The 17,818-nt window shown below is 40.4% G+C and overlaps 1 protein-coding gene across 1 annotated transcript; it reads left to right on the top strand.

The window, feature by feature from the left end:
• Window positions 1–1,100: 1,100 nt before the first annotated feature.
• sall3b (spalt-like transcription factor 3b) lies at window positions 1,101–17,818 on the top strand. The gene is made up of 3 exons (XM_057828764.1): window positions 1,101–1,656; window positions 13,244–16,113; window positions 17,257–17,818. The coding sequence occupies exons 1-3, from the start codon at window positions 1,569–1,571 to the stop codon at window positions 17,611–17,613; spliced, it is 3,315 nt and encodes a 1,104-aa protein (XP_057684747.1). The 5' UTR covers window positions 1,101–1,568; the 3' UTR covers window positions 17,614–17,818.

Below are 17,818 nucleotides of genomic sequence, written 5' to 3'. Positions count from 1 at the left end.
GTATTATGGTATATTTACACCAAAAGATATCGGGTAACACTTTATTTGACAGCGGCATCATACGACTGTCATAAGACCAAATGAATCTTCATGAAGCTTTGAACCAATTGGCTGCGAATCTTCATTGCTTCAAGAAGCTTCATTTTGCCATCAGTGCTCCTTTGGGGGAGACAGTCAACCTCTGCTGCCACCTGCTGTCAACGCTGTTGTTGTTCAACATGCCCCCTAGCATGCATTGCAGCACTATTGATGTAAATAACAATCGACATTCATGTTCTGTACTAATTATTTATTCCGTTACTGGTACAGTTGTTTCATTAATTGTAAGGTATGGTATTTGGTAACACTTTGTTTGACAGTGGCACCATAAGACTGTCATTAGACAATTATACTGAAATTATGACATGATACTGTCATGAGCATTAATGAATGCTCATCACGAATGTCATTTAGTGTTATCCGGCAAATTATCTCACTTTTGAATGGATGTAAAATATCCGAGCTGGACATAAATGGAGTTGGTGACATAATTTGCCAGATGGCACTTAATGACCTTTGTCATAAGCATTCAGTAATGCCCATGATAGTGTCATGTCATGTCTTATGACAGTTTTATGATGCCGCTGTCAAATGAAGTGTTACCTATTAACCCAAATAAATCAACGAATAAGCCGCATTGGATTATAAGTGTCAGGACTCAAAATGAAGGAAAAAAGTAGCGGTTCATAGTCCGAAAATTATGGTATTCTAAGACGTGTTGATGGTAAGATTCATATTGGAAAAAGTACAAATTATGACAACCAACCCCGTTCTCCCCCATCCATCTAACAATATGTTGATGCACCTGCTGCATAGTTTGAATACTTATCTCAGCATTCACACAGATGTGTACAAATGCTGAAAGACAACACGATTGTAACCATAAAAACACGTTGAATTCCAAAGTGAAAAGCTCGTCTCATAGCAGTCCCATCAAGGTTTCTCCACTTTCTTTCCTAGTGTATATGGCTCTGAAAGTGTGGGAGGTCGAGCACGAGCACACCTCCAGCCTATCACTGATGCTACAGCCTCGGAGGAGGAAGCACCGGCCGAGGAGAGAGCTCAGTCAGCCGCCTGACACCAGCAACCTCGCATCGAAGTTTGACAAGCATTCCGGACCTCCAACTATGCCACCTCAGCGTCTTTTCCCTCCGACGAAGGTGCGCGAAAGTCGGATTACAGGCACGGATGGACCCCTAGGACGTCCCGTTTGGACTGGCTCGGAGTTGTGCGTAAAAGCAGCTGATCGCCCACCCTCGCTTTCAACGGGAAGTTATTGAACGTCATCCCTCATTTCCATATATACAAGTAGCCAATCCCCCCTGAGCGTGGGTCCTAAAAGCATGGAACCCCCACCCCCTTTTCTATCATCATCCTCATAATCACACTGACATGCGCAATCGACACCGGGGGGCATCCACTCCGCAGCTTCGGTGTGCGCTTATTTCAAGCCGCTCGCACCCATTCGGCGGCTCCCAGTCGCTGCGAGCCGACGACGGCTGCCCAGGCGGCGGCGAGCTCACGGCGACATGTCCCGGCGCAAGCAAGCCAAGCCGCAGCACCTCCGGGCCGGACCGGACGAACCCCGGAGCGGCCTCTACCTCCTCCGCCATGACGGTACGTTACTCAAAAAAAAGTCCAACTATTAGAGTTACTATTTGGAATAATAATAAGACATTTATGCTAATTTTGTTCCCTAATACTACTTTGGTATATTAGTAGTAGCAACGTGCTATTTATTTCCAGTATATAAACCGTTGTAGTGTATCTTTTTTTAAAATGTATGTTAAACTCGCAGTGTATTTACTAAAAACAACTAAAAATTAAATAATATTCTCTCTGTGTTTGCTTAGGAATGTAAATTTATCAGATATACAGTACATATTTGCCCAAAATTTGAAAAAGTTTAGCTAACTTGCTACACAAAAGTGAGAGGGGGGAAAAAACGTTCTGAAAAAAATATTCAAAATTAACATTGCTAACTTTATGCTCAAAAAAAAAAAAAGAAGAAGTATATTTTATGACATATAAACTTCACTTAATAATGTAAAAGTTGACACGACCTTTAACCCTTCAGTAGCGAGTGACTATTTTTGGTCATTTAAAAAAAAAACGCATTAGCAATTATTATACTCAAAATTATTAATCCTTATCATATTTTTTAAATATTCAATTACAAATACATTAATTGATACAATGTTAAAATCAAATGAGTTAAATTTAAAAAAGAACAAAAACTGGTCATGTGACCTCTATGATCTTTTCAACCTATTTAACTCATTGCACGCTATCAATGGTGATAGATGTCCAATTCATTTAAACCGGGAAAACTTTGCTAACGCACATGTTTCAGTTTCCATTCACGGAGATAGACGTCAAAACGGATTAGACGTCTAGCACCGTCAATGGCACCCAATGACTTAAAGGAGGGTTAAGCTTAAATGTCCCTCCTTTGTCCCTTCTCTCTATCATATTTACATATTTGAATTTTCTCATTCATTTTACAAACTGAGCATAAATGTGAAGAGTCGTCCTCAAAACAAACACTGCCTCACGACCTCCATATAATAATGACCACTATTATCCTCATAATAATAACAATATTCATAAGCAGAGCTGCTTGCCTATTTTATCTCACGCCTATTTTCTAATTGCCGTATAATTCTATTCATCTACGAGGCGAGCAGATGTTGTTTGAACCTTTTCACGCTGCCAGGATTGAATTAATACTGAGTAAATAAAATGTAATGTAATAAGACCCATTTCAGGACATTAAGTTTCTTTTGTGGTTTTAATGTCTTCATTTTTAGTTGACCACTATTATTTACGTGCCGCTGGCCTGTGACTTGACCCCGTCGTTCGCATCATAATACACTTAGTACATCAGAGGTTCAAAGGTCAGGCGGCGAGGCCGAGAAAAGCCTGTCCATAGTTCTGTCGCCCCCTCTTTTAAAACCGCACACAGCCATAAATCTGCTGTCCTGCATTACGGAGTGAATTACAGCGCTGGAAATGGTCACGATACATTCACGCGTCTTATTATATTTGGATAAATATTTCAAAGCTGGAAATAAAAAATCTCCTCGCCTTTGTTTTCCCTGGAAGTAAATCGTTCAAAGTGAGCCTAAAGAAGCGCCTTTTTAGTTGAGTTTTTTTTTTTTTTTTTTTTTGCCTGAGACCACCCACTTGGTGAGCTGCTGATGGTTTACCTCTGACAGGGCCCTACTTTGGCATGGATTCCCTTCACTCGCCGCTAATTGCGTACTTGTATTGTCAGGCTTAAAAAGTGGAAAGCCGTCTTTTTATTTTTTATTTTTTGAACGTTTGTCAACGCAAACAAATGGTGTTTGGAGGAGGATTTATCGATGTGTATCATTTGCTTGTGTCAACAAGGGTTTAGCAGCTGAATGTGTAAATGTAAATGTAAACGCAAAGTGGTTAATGGTTTAGCAACATATAGGATGCTTTATTGGCTTTTTAAAAGCCGTTTTCAAGCTATTTTTGAGTGGAAATGTTTAATGGGGAATGCAGCGGCACCTCACATTCTAGAGGTACCGAGTTTGAATCTTAGTTCAATGGTTCTGAAGTGAAAAGTTGAAGAATTCAAATGCAAGAGCAGATGTCTGCATTTTTTGATGAAATGATAAAAAAAAGGATTTTGTATGTTTACATTTTTTAAAAGTTCTAATATTCCAATTTTTTTTAAATTAAAAAAGCAATTAAGAGGCTGTTTTTGGAAAAGAAAAACTTCCATTCAAAGGGTCCAAAGACTCCACTAACAGTTGACGGGACACGGGGCCGATCCGTATAGGGGCCTATTTTCAAAAACTTAAAATTCGAATGTTTTCAAAATCAAAACCGCTAGCGACTTAAAAACAAAACAAAACAGGCACCTCACTTAGACATATATGAGTCTCCATGAGCAGCTACATCAAAAAATAAAAAATCGTTCCCAATTAAATTCTGATTGATTCTTTTTTATGCGAGCATAACAAAACTTGGCTATAAAAAAAAAAATGGCTATAAAATTTTCAAATTTTACGCTAGATGCACAAAAATTGCTAAATGCAGAGATAATCACCTATATTTTCAGGATCAATAGCAATATTCAACATATCATATCAAGGGCATAGGTTTGCATAGGGACGGTAGGGACATAACACCTCCTTTTAAGGATGCTCAAATTGTCCACACCGACTTTTTAGCAACCTTATTTGCATTATATAAGGATTTCAGTTATATACAGTAGGTAATTTAAATTGTCTTCCCATAAGTTGTAAGGATAGAATTGACCCTACCATTATTAAATGTATTACTTTCTATATGTTCGGACTTACATTTAACCCTTTTCACTTGCTGAATGTGCCAGTCCATTTTTTCCCCCTTAAACACACGTTTGATTGGATGATGACTAGAACCTCCACTCACACAACACCGGCAGAAATACATGTCGATATGCCGCCTCCTCTACCCCCTTTGAAGAAGAAGGATATTAGAAGTTTTTATTTTTCCGGCCAGCAGCAGCAGCCACTGTAAGTAATATAAAAAGACGTCAATGTTGTGGAGGTGGGGAACACACCACTAATTAACTATTGAAAGAGTTAGCATTACATTGAACTGCGTGAACTTGCTGACCTGTAAAACCTGAGTAGAAAGTTGCTTAAAGAGGTCTTTCCGTACGTTTTCTACTCTTAACGTTAATTCAGTTGTGCATTTTGTGAATTTGTACCCTAATTAAAATGTATTTCCTACATCATTTTAAAAAATGGTTTTATTTGCAGCCTATTTTTTAACCCCCTCCCTTAAAAAAAACAAAAAAAAACCACAACCACTGTAAATGTACTTTATATGGAACAAGCATTTTGAAAAATGACATTCGCCCATGATTTTTTTTTCTTCCAATTTTTAAGTAGGAACTAGCTATTTTTGAGAAATGTACCCAATCTGTTTGGTCTAATTAATGTCCCGTCCCCAGCAAAAAGTGTACATTGCAGGTTATGCTGTTATATCTTCCCTACCAATGTTGAGACAAAACCTCCGTCCTTGTAACTTATAAGTTTTTGCCCGAAATAGCGACCTTTTTTTTTTATTTAGTGCAAGTTTTCAACAGCTAATAAATCAGATCAGTTTCACATCAGAAACTTTATACTTGAGGAAAGCATGCAGAATCATCTTAATTTTACTCAACAAAAGCAAAATTTGCATTTTTCTGTATACAATCACAACTTATTTACTGTAGGTTGAATTCCGATGTTACTATTGCCTCAGCATGGAGGCACGTCTTGCTGGCTATCTGGCCCTCGTCGTTTTTAGATTGAAATATTACATAAAATATAACACGTAAAAGGCCATTTTTTTTTGTATGGACACAGAAATTTCTAATTTACTACTTTTTTGCTCAAAAACGGGCAGTTGGCCGAAAATTACCTGATCATTTGAATGTAAACTTATGCTATTGTGAATGGATACAACGTTGCTTTTTAAGTAGAAAATTCTTGTAAATAAATGCGCACATCCCGGAATATCTGTAGATATGAGCATAGAACAGTCTAGGTTCTTGGTTAAAAGCAAAAAACAACAGGCAGTTATCATTCATTTTACGTATCTTTTTCGAGCTAAAGTTACACAGCTTTTTTTCCATGCATTTTTTTCACAAAATTTCAAAGTGCATGCATGGGGCTATTTCATATAATAATTACCTTGAATCCTCGACCAAATCACTCTTGAGACACTCCTGCCTGCTTGTATGCCATAAAACTTTGTCCTTTTTCCACCTAAATCCGGCGTTTGAACGCAGCGTGTTTGAGTTTATCTCAGTAAAAGCGAAATGCTCTGCCTGGGTCGGCCCCCAACGGGAAGGCGTGGCGCGATGTTTGTGGGAGCTGTCTTGTCAACTGATGGTGAAGTCTATGAAGGGTCTTTCATGTAATTTCACCAAAAAATGTTAAAAAACAGACAACTCCAAAGTTTTACTTAACTCAAAATTTTTTCGTTTTTTTTTTTTTTTTCATGAAAAATACTGCAGGAGGGCATGTAAAACTTTGATATGCTGCACATCTCAATTTCAAATGTTTCAGCATACTGGAGTCGTGTTTAGTAAATCAAGGGTATCCGCGGGGTCTTAAAAAGTATAAAAAAGTCTTAAACCCAATCATTTGAATTTAAGGCAGTGTTTGTCAATTATTTACTTTCACATCCCAAATTCGTTTGTCCCACCGACACTGTTCAAATACCGAAATGACCGGAATTCTTGTGTGAGGGAGGGAATCTTTTGAATGACCCCTCAAAAATGACAGTTCGTGCCAAATTAGGGTCTTTTTAAAAAAAAAAAAATCCCAAAATGTAGCCCTACAATTTTTATCTACCATAATTTTCGGCCTATAAGCCACTACTTCTTTCCCTTTTTTGAATCCCGCGGTTTATAGTCCAGTCTGGCTTATTTGTTGATTTATTTGGGTTAATAAGTAACACTTTATTTGACAGCGGCGTTATAATAGCCAAAAGACCGTCATAATTATGACATGAGACTATCATGAGCATTAATAAATGCTTATGACCGTTGTCATTTTGTGTCATCCGGTAAATTATGTCACTAACTTCAGTTATGTCCAACTCGGATCTTTTTCATCCATTCAAAAGTGAGATTATTTGCCTGATGACACAAAATGACATCTGTCATAAGCATTCATTTATGCTCATGGCAGTGTCATTTCATTGTTATGATGGTCTTATGGTGTCACTGTCAAATAAGGTGTTACTAAATACCATAACTAGCAATTATTGAAATAACCAGAACAGTAACTGAAGAAAAAATTAGCACAGAACATGAATTTTGATTGCAATTTACATCTGTAGCGCTGCAGTGCATGCCAGGAGGCATGTTGGACGACAACAATGTTGACAGCAGGTGGCAGCAGAGGTTGACTGTCTCCCCCAAGGGAGTAGTAATGGCCAAATGAAGGTTCTTGAAGCAATTAACTTTTGCAGCCAATTGGTTCAAAGCTTCATGGGGTTCATTTAGCCTATGACAGTCTTATGATGCCGCTGTCAAATGAAGTGTTACCGGTTAATATCTTTTGGTGTAAACATCCCATGATACAGTGAGGACAGCTGCGGCTTATAGTCCATTGCGGCTTATCTATGAACAAATGCCATTCTTGTGTCAAATTTGGTGGGTGGTGGCATATAGTCAGGTGCGCTTTATAGTCCGAAAATTACGGTAATTCACATAAATCATACATCAAAGTTTCAGGAAGCTAAGAGGCATAAAAGTTGTATACAGAATTTTCCAAAACTCTATGGTTCCCCCGAAATTCGCTAAAAAACGTTCCCATTCGTTTCTAATGGGATACCGTTGCTATGTACGTCGTTCCATTCATTTCTAATGGCCAAAATTTCCCCTTCATTTTCAATGGCAGAAAAACATGGGTGGTTGGGATTTTTGACGAAAAACCTCCATTACAGCACATTCACATTCAACTGGCGCCCAAGTAAGTCCATGCCATTGACAGCCATGTACGTCCTTGCCAATGACGGCCATGTATGTCGATGCCATTGAGGGCCTTGTGCATCCATGCCAATGACTGCCATATATGTCGATTTTATATATGCCAATGTACTTGAATTCCATTGACGCATATGTAAGTCGATGCCATTGACGGCCATGTACGTCAAAATATCAACAGGAAATAACCTAATATCAACAGGAGGTGACTCTTAAAGGTCCCCAAATCAACAGGAAGTAACCCTGAAATGTCCCCAAATCAACAGGAAGTGACCTGAAATCAGGAGGACATGACCCCTACCTGCGAAAGCAAAGCTACCATCTCCAGAAATTGCATTTTCTAGTTTGTCAATAAAACTATTATTATTACACCTTGACAGCCCTAGTACACCTCTGCATAACGCTTTGTCCTTTTTAATATTAAAGAAAAAATATATAAATCAACTTGCAAAAAATATCACCTTATTAACATTGTTTTGTTTGTATAAGAAAAGTACTTAATGCGCATCAATTTGCCTGAATCAAAAAAAAAAAATCACATCTAAACTATAAAAATACACTCGAGGTACTTTTTTTGACCATTTAATACTGAAAAATAAGATTTAATGAAATCAATAAATAATATTACATTCAAATTGATTAGCAACATTAACTCATAAGCGCGATATGTCAAATAATTTGACCAAAATAAACAAAATTACTAGAACAAAAACGACTGTGTTTTTTTAGCTGCAGGCAGTATCAACTCCTTTCCTATGGCGTGGGGCTTTTTTGCACTGAGCAACTTGGTATGCCACCTTATATGATGCTAACAGTGCTCGCTGGTTTACTAATGTAACACTGACAAAGCGGGACGATTGTTGGCCATATTCGGCACGTTTTCGGCTTAACAATGTGATTGGGGTCTTATGTCTTTAAGTCTTAATTGATTTGACTTCCTGCTGTCCGTTGCAAACATTTTTAGACACAGTAAACAGACTGGTCTTTCCTCGTCTCGCACTGTAGTAAAAGTCAAAGCCAAACGCTACATACGCCTCGTCATATTTCCTTGTCTTAGCTCTTCATATGCTCTTGTTTCGTTCAAGAATACTGCGCCTTGCTGAAAATGAGAATGCCGCAGCCACCCACTGAGTGGATGTGCAATGACAGTTTATTCTAGTACGGCAAAAAAGTAAGTTCCCTGAGGTCACAGGGGGGCGCACCTCACTATATGAAACGTTGTGATTTAAGACCTTACAATGTCTAAAATTCTCCTAAAATCTCATAAAAGGTCTTAATTACGACCGTGAAAAGTCTTTAAAATCTATTGACTTTACTTTTATTTAGAACATGCATAAACTCCAGTATCGGTTTTAAATGTTTCGATTTTTGGGGAGACTGTAACGTAACTACAAAGTGGAACTACCTGTGCTGCCCGGTCAGAATTTATCGAACACCGCGAGCTGATGCAGCACTGCAAAAACACACCTCCTTAAAACTAGTTGAATTCCTTTTTTTTTTCAGCGTAAATTTACTCGAAATAAGTAAAATTATCTGCCAGTGCTTCAAGTAAATTTTACTCAGATTTCTTGAAATATGAGAAATAGCTAGCTGAAAATAAGCTTAATACTTATTTAGAGCAATGAATTAATCTTAAAAAAAGCTTTGAAATGTCAGATGTTCTTAGTTCAAGAATAGGTATTGTTCAAAACATGATTTTAAGGCAATTTTTTCTTGATTTAAGTAAAAAAAAAATGATGACCAACTTTTACTTGTATGGGCTTAATAAGAACAAATAGTAATATTTACTTAAAGTAAGTGGAATAATCTGACGAGTTAATCTGTTAACTAGTCTTAAACACTGAAAACAAAATCGAGAAAACGATTTGACTAGATTGAAGAAAAATAATTAAGATGTGTAGACTTCATAATGATATTGACGGGACACGGGGCACGGTGCCGATTAATAGGGGGCCTGCATTGTTGGCGTGGCCGTCAAAGCTGACCGAGTGGAATCACAGACAAAGAGCTTTTTCCGGTGAAAATTCTTGTGAATTAATGCTTAAATCCCTGAATTCTTTATGGATATGGCCGTAAAAATAGTCTAGATTTTTTGGTTAAAAGCAAAAAAAAAACTGTGCAGTTAGCATTTATTTTACGTTAATATCACGAAGTACGATGCTAGTCTGTCAGTCAATGTGGCGGCCGCCATATGTAAACATAGCTTTCCTGGTGAAAATTCTTGTAAATAAATGCTTAAATCCCTGAATTCTTTATAGATATGGACATAAAACAGTCTCTATTCTTGGTTAAAAGCAAAAAAAAAAAAAAAACGGGCTGTTAGCATTTATTTTACCTAAATATGACGAAGTACGATGCTAGTCTGTCAGTCAATGTGGCGGCCGCCATATGTAAACAGAGCTTTTCCGGTGAAAATTCTTGTGAATAAATACTTAAATCCCTGAATTCTTTATAGATATGGACATAAATCAGTCTCGATTCTTGGTTAAAAGCAAAAAAAAAGTGCAGTTCGCATTTATTTTATGTAAATATGACGAAGTACGATGCTAGTCTGTCAGTCAATTTGGCGGCCGCCATATGTAAACAGCTTTTCTGGTGAAAATTCTTCTGAATAAATGCTTAAATCCCTGAATTCTTGATTGATATGGACATAAAACAGTCTTGATTCTTGGTTAAAAGCAACAAAAAAAAACGTGCAGTTGCATTTATTATATGTAAATATGACGAAGTACGATGCTAGTCTGTCAGTCAATGTGGCGGCCGCCATATGTAAACAGAGCTTTTCCGGGGAAAATTATTGTGAATAAATGCTTAAATCCCTGAATTCTTTATAGATATGGACGTAAAACAGTCTCGATTCTTGGTTAAAAGCAGAAAAACTGTGCAGTTAACATTTATTTTACGTAAATATGTAGAAGAATGAGTCTGTAGCGGTTAATTTCTCCCAATGATTTTTTTCACGTTTCAAAATGCATGCATGGTACAAAAAATATAATAATTACCTTGAATCCTCGAACAAATCACTCCTGAGACAATCCTTCCTGTTTGTATGCGGTACAACTTTCGTACTTTTTCAACCTAAATCCGGCGTTGGATCGCAGAATGTGTTGACTAACTGCGACCGACTGCGAATAACTGAAGCGGACTGTAGGACGGCCACCTACTTGAAGGCGTTGTGCAGTGGCTGACGGAGGTGACCCGTCAATACAATTATGAAGTTTATGTACCGGTATGATGTTATAAATTTGCAGTGTGTGCACGCGCAGTTGTGATTTGACAGCTTAGTTAGCATAGCAGCGGAGGCAACTTTAAACAGAACTGAATTACAAAACTTGCATCCATGGGTAAGAGACCAACGGCCATTGGCTGTAGAGTTTACAAGTCTCGATTCACAACAGAGAAATAAATTCATATGCTTTGCAAGTAATTCAGAGCTTTCAATTTTCCAACAAGTCTTTTATACTTTGAACTGGATTTATTATGGTCTTAAAAAGTCTTAAATTTGGCTTGTTAAAACCTGCAGAGACCCAGAAATCTGCCTCACAATGTCAAACTCTCAGTTTGAATCTCACCTCCGTGCTGGATAATTAACACATTAGGATGCACACTGACCCACTTATGAATATATTGATTTAGCTTTTTATTTATTTATTTAGCTTTATGTTAATGACGTTTTCCAAGCGGCGGAACGGTTAGTCCAACTGATCCGGCATGGCAATGCACATCATGTGTGGAAGGACACTCGCACGCTAAGTTTATTAACTTTGAACTTTGTTTTTCAAGCTGTTCCCAGTGCAAATTCAGGAGGAGGGCAGTGTGAATTATACTACAAATGGCAGACATATTTCATTTTCATTCAAATAAGCATGTTTCGATACCCCAAATCCCCAAGTTTGGATCTATTCATATTTATCTTCCGGACACAAGCTGGTGCGGCAAAGCTCAAGTTGTGTCTTTCCATCTGCTGGTTTTTTTTTTGTTTGTTTTTTTTGCTGCCTGCTTTCCTAATGGCGCGAAGCCGAAACAGATTGAATACGAGAAAGTGTTAAGTCCAAAAAGTCGTCGATTAGCAATTGTGAAATGTCGAGGTCAAAGCAATTGTTATTAAAACTCCAGTTAAAAAATGCCCTCCTTTTGTGTTTTTCCAACTGAATGAAACAAAAAAGTAGTGAAATCAATGTTAATTATCTGTCCCAATTTACAAATGAGATGTCAAATAGCGTAATTGAATCTGATTGTGTTTTCCGGCAGATCAATAACATCTGAGGACAAGCGTGTGTGTCAGTGTAAGTGTGTTAGAGTGGTATCGTTGATTATAAGGGTTCTCAAACTGTGGCGCACGGACCCTTAGGAGTCAGTAGGCTGTAGTTTGGGAGTCCTCAAAATTATATGCTGTCAAATATTTTTAGAATTAAATATCCTACAGATTATCCCATCAGTTAATTGAGTCATCGGATAATTTTTGTTTTTTCGAATTTAACGTCAAACTTTAGTTCAGTTCCAATGCTAGCAACTTAACCCGAATTTCCGCGTACGTCAGAATTAGCCCTTTAAATACCCTGAAATACTCCCTAAATCTCGAAATAACTATCCAAAAACATGTATTATACGTCATTGTATTGTCCGCGCCAAGACGTTGGAGCTAAATCTTAGCAAGACAGCGAGCTAAGCCATAAGCATTCCCCTCTTTCTCTCACTCGGCTTTTTCGTGGGAGCAAATGCGCTTTCCTTCATGCGCACAAATACATTCTTCTTTGTTTGTACGTGCGCTCTTACTAGTATGCGGAAGTATAACCTGCTCTACACCTCCTGCGCCAAATTAGAAGCATGTATCACAAAACAAAAGTCAACATTATAATCAAATACACATTTCCAAAAAGGAAAAACAGTCATATTAATAAAATAAATGAATAAAAAATAAGATACTATGAGGTATAAAAGGTACTGTTTACACGACTTGAAAAACAAACAAACAAACAAAAAACAACACTGGAGACAAAATGGCGGACAAGACGTAACACGGGGACCACATGTATTTAATTAATCATTGTCACTCTAAAATATAGGTGCCACAATTACAATAGTACCGTAGTATAGTATATATCACATAATCGTACAGTAATAATATTTTGTAAATTTGTTAAAATTTGAATTTGTTTGATTGCTAAACGTTCACTATAAATAAATATAATTTTAGTCTCATCTAGACAAAATACATCTGATGATAGCAATTTTATGTTCTTGATCAAAATCAATCATTCATTTTTATCACTTAGAAACATTTATTAACTAATTGCCTGCCACTGATATGGATAGACGTCTAATACATTTAAAGGAATAGTAGTGAAAGATCATGCTTCAGTGCCATTCATTTCAGCTTTCATTTCAACTGGGAGGGCTAGCAATCAAAATGGATTGGACGTCTAGTGTCGTCAATTGCAGCCAGTGTGATAAAAAAAAACAAAAAAAACACTTGAAAAAATAAGGCATGATTAGTTATGAGGGTATTGTTGGTAATATTTCTCCCCTGTAAGGGTTTCTCTGACCCAAAAAGTCTGGGAACCCGTGGAATAGAAATGAGGTCTTAAGGAGCTGAGAGCACCGTGTATGGTATTTTCTGAAAAATGGGCCAATTGCTGTGATTCGGCACACACATAGTGTGACAAATAACTTAACCCGTGACGTTCATCTGTCTGCCAGACTCCTTGGAAGGCATGGAGAGAGACAACCCCAGCGGGACAGGAAGTTCTCCCTGCGGTGAGGACACGCATGTTTGCCACCAATGCTGCGCCGAGTTCTACACTTGGAGCGAGTTGAGCGAGCACCGGAAATCCTGCGGCGAGGATTGCTCCGTATTAATTGTGAGGGACGGTGAAGGCGATGCCGCCAAGTCCCCGACGGGACCCTCGCCGGTCCCCAGCGTGGAATTCAATGACTCCTTGGTGGGAGAATCAGCAGGAGAGTCGGCTGCCACCGATAGCGACAGCTTGGACGAGGCTATGGAGGTAGAACTTGGGCCGCAGGAACAATATGCCTCCAGCCCGCCGCCACCAGATTCCTCAGAGACGTCGCAGGCTCTGCCGAGCACCAACGTGACTTTGGAGATTTTACACAGCACCAGGGTGGCCGTTGCTCAATTCACCCAAGGGCTGGGTGGCGGCACGGGAGGGCGGTCAGCCACAGCTGCCATCCCGGTCATTCTGGAGCACCTGCTGGCTTTGCAACAGCAACAAGTCCACCAGCTGCACCTCATCGAGCAGATCTGCAGCCAAGTGGCCACCATGAACAAGCAGCCGAACAAGGAGACCTTGAACACGCCGCCAAGAGTCGTGCCCCTCATGCCAAATCCATACCCCCCTCCTGGAAATACACCTTCTAACGTCAAAAGTCAGGCTGCTATTCCCGAAAAGTCACAAAATCTTCCCTCACATACTGTATGCAGGCTGCCTGTCTTTAGAGATGTTGTTTGTACTTCAGCTTCTTCCTCAGAAAACTCAAATCAATCCCTCTCTAGTTGTAGCGGCATCTCTGCATTAATGCCTTCATACTCTGGCTCCCATCCAATCACTTCTCAGGCTCTGAGCTCCCCAGGTCCTCTCGCCCTGGGGCAGGCCAGCCTACCCCTCCTGCCTCAAAGCCCCCCCAGCAGCGTCATTTTCCCTAATCCTTTAGCCAGCATCGCCGCCACGGCCAATGCGCTTGACCCACTGGCAGCCATGATGAAGCACCGGAAAGGGAAGCCGCCTGGCGTATCGTTATTTGAAACAAAGCCCAGCCCCGACGAGCCCTTCTTCAAGCATAAATGTCGCTTCTGTGCCAAAGTGTTTGGCAGCGACAGCGCTCTGCAGATCCACCTGCGCTCCCACACTGGAGAGCGGCCCTTCAAATGCAACATCTGCGGTAACCGCTTCTCCACCAAGGGCAACTTGAAGGTGCACTTCCAGAGGCACAAAGACAAGTATCCTCAAGTTCAAATGAACCCTTACCCTGTGCCAGAGTATCTGGACAACGTCCCAACAAGCTCGGGGATTCCCTATGGAATGACTGTGCCACCTGAAAAAGCTGTCTCTTCATGGCTGGATAGCAAGCCTGTCTTAGCAACCCTGCCAGCAACGGTGGCACTCCCACTATCCTCCACTAGAACCAGCATTGAGGCTTCCAGTGAGGTTTTAAGTGTAACGCCATCTGGTCAAGCCTTGTACCAGCCGGCTTCTGGTGAATGTGCGTCACCATGCCAAAGTGGCGGTGAGGCTCGATTATCTCCAGTTCCCGACACTGACCAGGAGCTACAGTCTAGCAATATGAAGACTGAAGAAGTGAACCCGCCGCTAAGCTGCATTCAGAGCCTGAGAAGTACTCCCGTAACACAGACAACCAGCAAAACATCTATTGCTATCACACCTGAACCTGTGACATTAGCATCTCCCTCGTCCACTCCCTCCTCACCTCTCCCAGTAAAGTCGGGAAACATTTCCCCCGGTGGCCTCTTGGACTCTATGCAAACCTCAGAAACCTCAAAGCTACAGCAGCTGGTGGAGAACATTGACAAACAGATAAGCGATGCCAACCAGTGCACCTTGTGCAAGCGAGTCCTCAGCTGCCCGAGCGCGTTGAAGATGCACTACCGCATTCACACAGGTGAGAGGCCCTTCAAGTGCAAGGTGTGTGGCCGGGCCTTCACCACCAAGGGCAACCTGAAGACCCACGTGGGCGTTCATAGGGAGAACCCGCCAGTACAGGTCCAACACTCATGTCCCATTTGCCAGAAGAGATTCACCAATGCCGTCATCCTTCAGCAACACATCCGCATGCATATGGTTGGGCAAATCCCAGACTCGGCTGTGCTGGATCGGTTTCAGGAGATGGAGGCCGAGAGCGAGAAGAACTTAGACAGTCCCAGTAGTAATGATCTCGCAGATGATGTCTCCTTTGAAGAGGATGATATAGAAGAAGGACAGGAGGTAGAAAATCTGGAAAGTCCTTCTAAATCTTTGCCGGAGAACCATCTGAATGACTCCACAATGAAGCTCTGCTCTTTAAGCAATACATTTATCACAAATGGCTATGATGACCAGTTACAGATTGAATGCTCTTTAACTGAGAAAGAGATGGAAAGTCTGGGAACCACCAGCCCCCCTGCGACACCGCCTCTATCGCCTGCACAAAGTACTGAGGTTCGAGAACTTTGCCCAACGTCTGTAAAGAACGAACAAGTAGAACCATCTGCCTTTGTTGCCCTAGAACTGAAAGGAACCCATGGAAACCCCCATTTGGTGACCAGTGGGTCAACTAAATCGATAAAGACAGAGGTGAACGGTTACACGGAACCATACCCGGCGTTCGGCATCAACTTGTCAGCCAGCTACCCGTCCGTCACCGGCCAAGGAATAGCCGCCCTGCTGGGACCACCACCTCCTCGTCGGGCGCCAAAGCAGCACAACTGCAGCGCCTGCGGAAAGAATTTCTCTTCTGCCAGCGCCCTTCAGATCCACGAGCGCACTCACACCGGCGAGAAGCCCTTCGTCTGCTCTGTCTGCGGCCGAGCCTTCACCACCAAGGGCAACCTGAAGGTAGGCTTAATCCAGGGGTGTCAAACTTGTTTTCATCACAGGCCACATAGTATTTACGGTCTCCCCTCATGGGCCTGGTTATAATGTGTAAACCACGGAAATGTATAATTGCTAATGGTGTAACAGTATGCTCAAAACTGCGAACAGATTTACTGCTTTAAATACAACAACATCAGTTGAACTATTTTCTTTTGGGAACGTAGCACATCAAAAGTTTGTATTATTGCTTTTGGCTCCATTTGAAAAGCTTGCAAGAGACTGAACCCGGCGCTGTGTTTGTTTATGGACTAGGCATGTGGCTAGAGTGGTCTGTGGAATTTCTTCACACCATCACATGACAATGCGTATGCAAGCTCTAAATTTAGGGATGGATGATTTGGTTGTATGGTGTCTAGATAGTTTAATTCTCCTATTTTTGAAAAGGAGGATCCTTCAAAAATCTTTTGAAAATGTTTATACAGTAATTAACAGAATGCTAATGAAAATTTCCATAAGCTTGTCTATAGCATGTTACATGGCCTGACTTTCGCTAGACAAAATGACATTCCTGGTTGTGTTGAACATTTTTCTGTTTAAATATAATTTGATTTTTTTTCTTTTCATATATCTGCTTCAGTTTTCTGTATGTGAATTAGTGTAAAATTTGTCATAAAGCCTCGTATAATATAGTAACATTAATGCTAATTTCTGTTAGCAGACCTATAGTGTTTCACATTATATTAGCGTGAAGTTAACTTTCATAATGCAAAATTATGATTTGAATGAACATTTGCTAAGTGAAATACCATGTTTGGTTTTGTTTCACTTGTCAGTTTTTAAGTGAAGTTGAAACTCTGGTAAGGAAAAAATAGGTCTTGAAGTCAGAATGCTTTGCTAATTATTATGAGAAGTGCGCGTGTGAAACCTTTCATTTCCGCAACTGTTGTTGTACCGTAGTCTGCCTTTTCTTGGAGGCAAGAGCGTGGAGGCAAGAGCGTGAAAGCAGGTGCTTAGAAATACTATAAAAGAGTGTTTCACAACATGTGTGTAAATGGATAGAATGGGTTTGCAGGCCTTGAGCATTTGTCACCTAACAGTTGCTAACTTTCTGATGATCATGTCTTTTGTTTTGATAATCACAGTTTACCCTCTATCCCTTTGCAGGTTCACATGGGCACGCACATGTGGAACAATGCGCCAGCCAGACGGGGCCGACGCCTGTCGGTGGACAACCCCATGGCCCTGTTGGGCTCCGACGCCGTCAAGTTTGACCTAGCCGCCCGGGCCATGCACGTGGACGCAGGATTTTGGAGCCGCTACGCCAGCGCCATCACCAGCAGCCTGGCCATGAAGAACAACGAGATATCGGTGATCCAGAACCGAGGTGCAACGCCTCTGCGCTCTATAGCCGGCATGGACAGAGTGAACGGTGCGGCAAGGACGATCGCAAACCTGTCCAAGAACAGTGTTGAACTGGGGAACAACAGACATTTTTCTATGCTGATTGATGACAGTAAATAAATTGGAATCAACTGATGCAATCTATTGTGGACATTAAAGTATTTGTAAAACAGCTGGTTTCTTTTTTATATGCAGTGAATCTCTGTTTATGGCGGGGAATACGTAAGAAAACAAAAAAATATACAGTATATATATTTTACCCATCACACATGCTTTAAACATTTAATCCTATGAAAGTACACTGAAACTAATATGTTTAATTGGT

Source organism: Corythoichthys intestinalis, chromosome 22, assembly GCF_030265065.1.
Source record: "Corythoichthys intestinalis isolate RoL2023-P3 chromosome 22, ASM3026506v1, whole genome shotgun sequence".
NCBI lineage: Eukaryota > Metazoa > Chordata > Actinopteri > Syngnathiformes > Syngnathidae > Corythoichthys > Corythoichthys intestinalis.
This window is presented reverse-complemented; position numbering and strand designations above follow the sequence as displayed.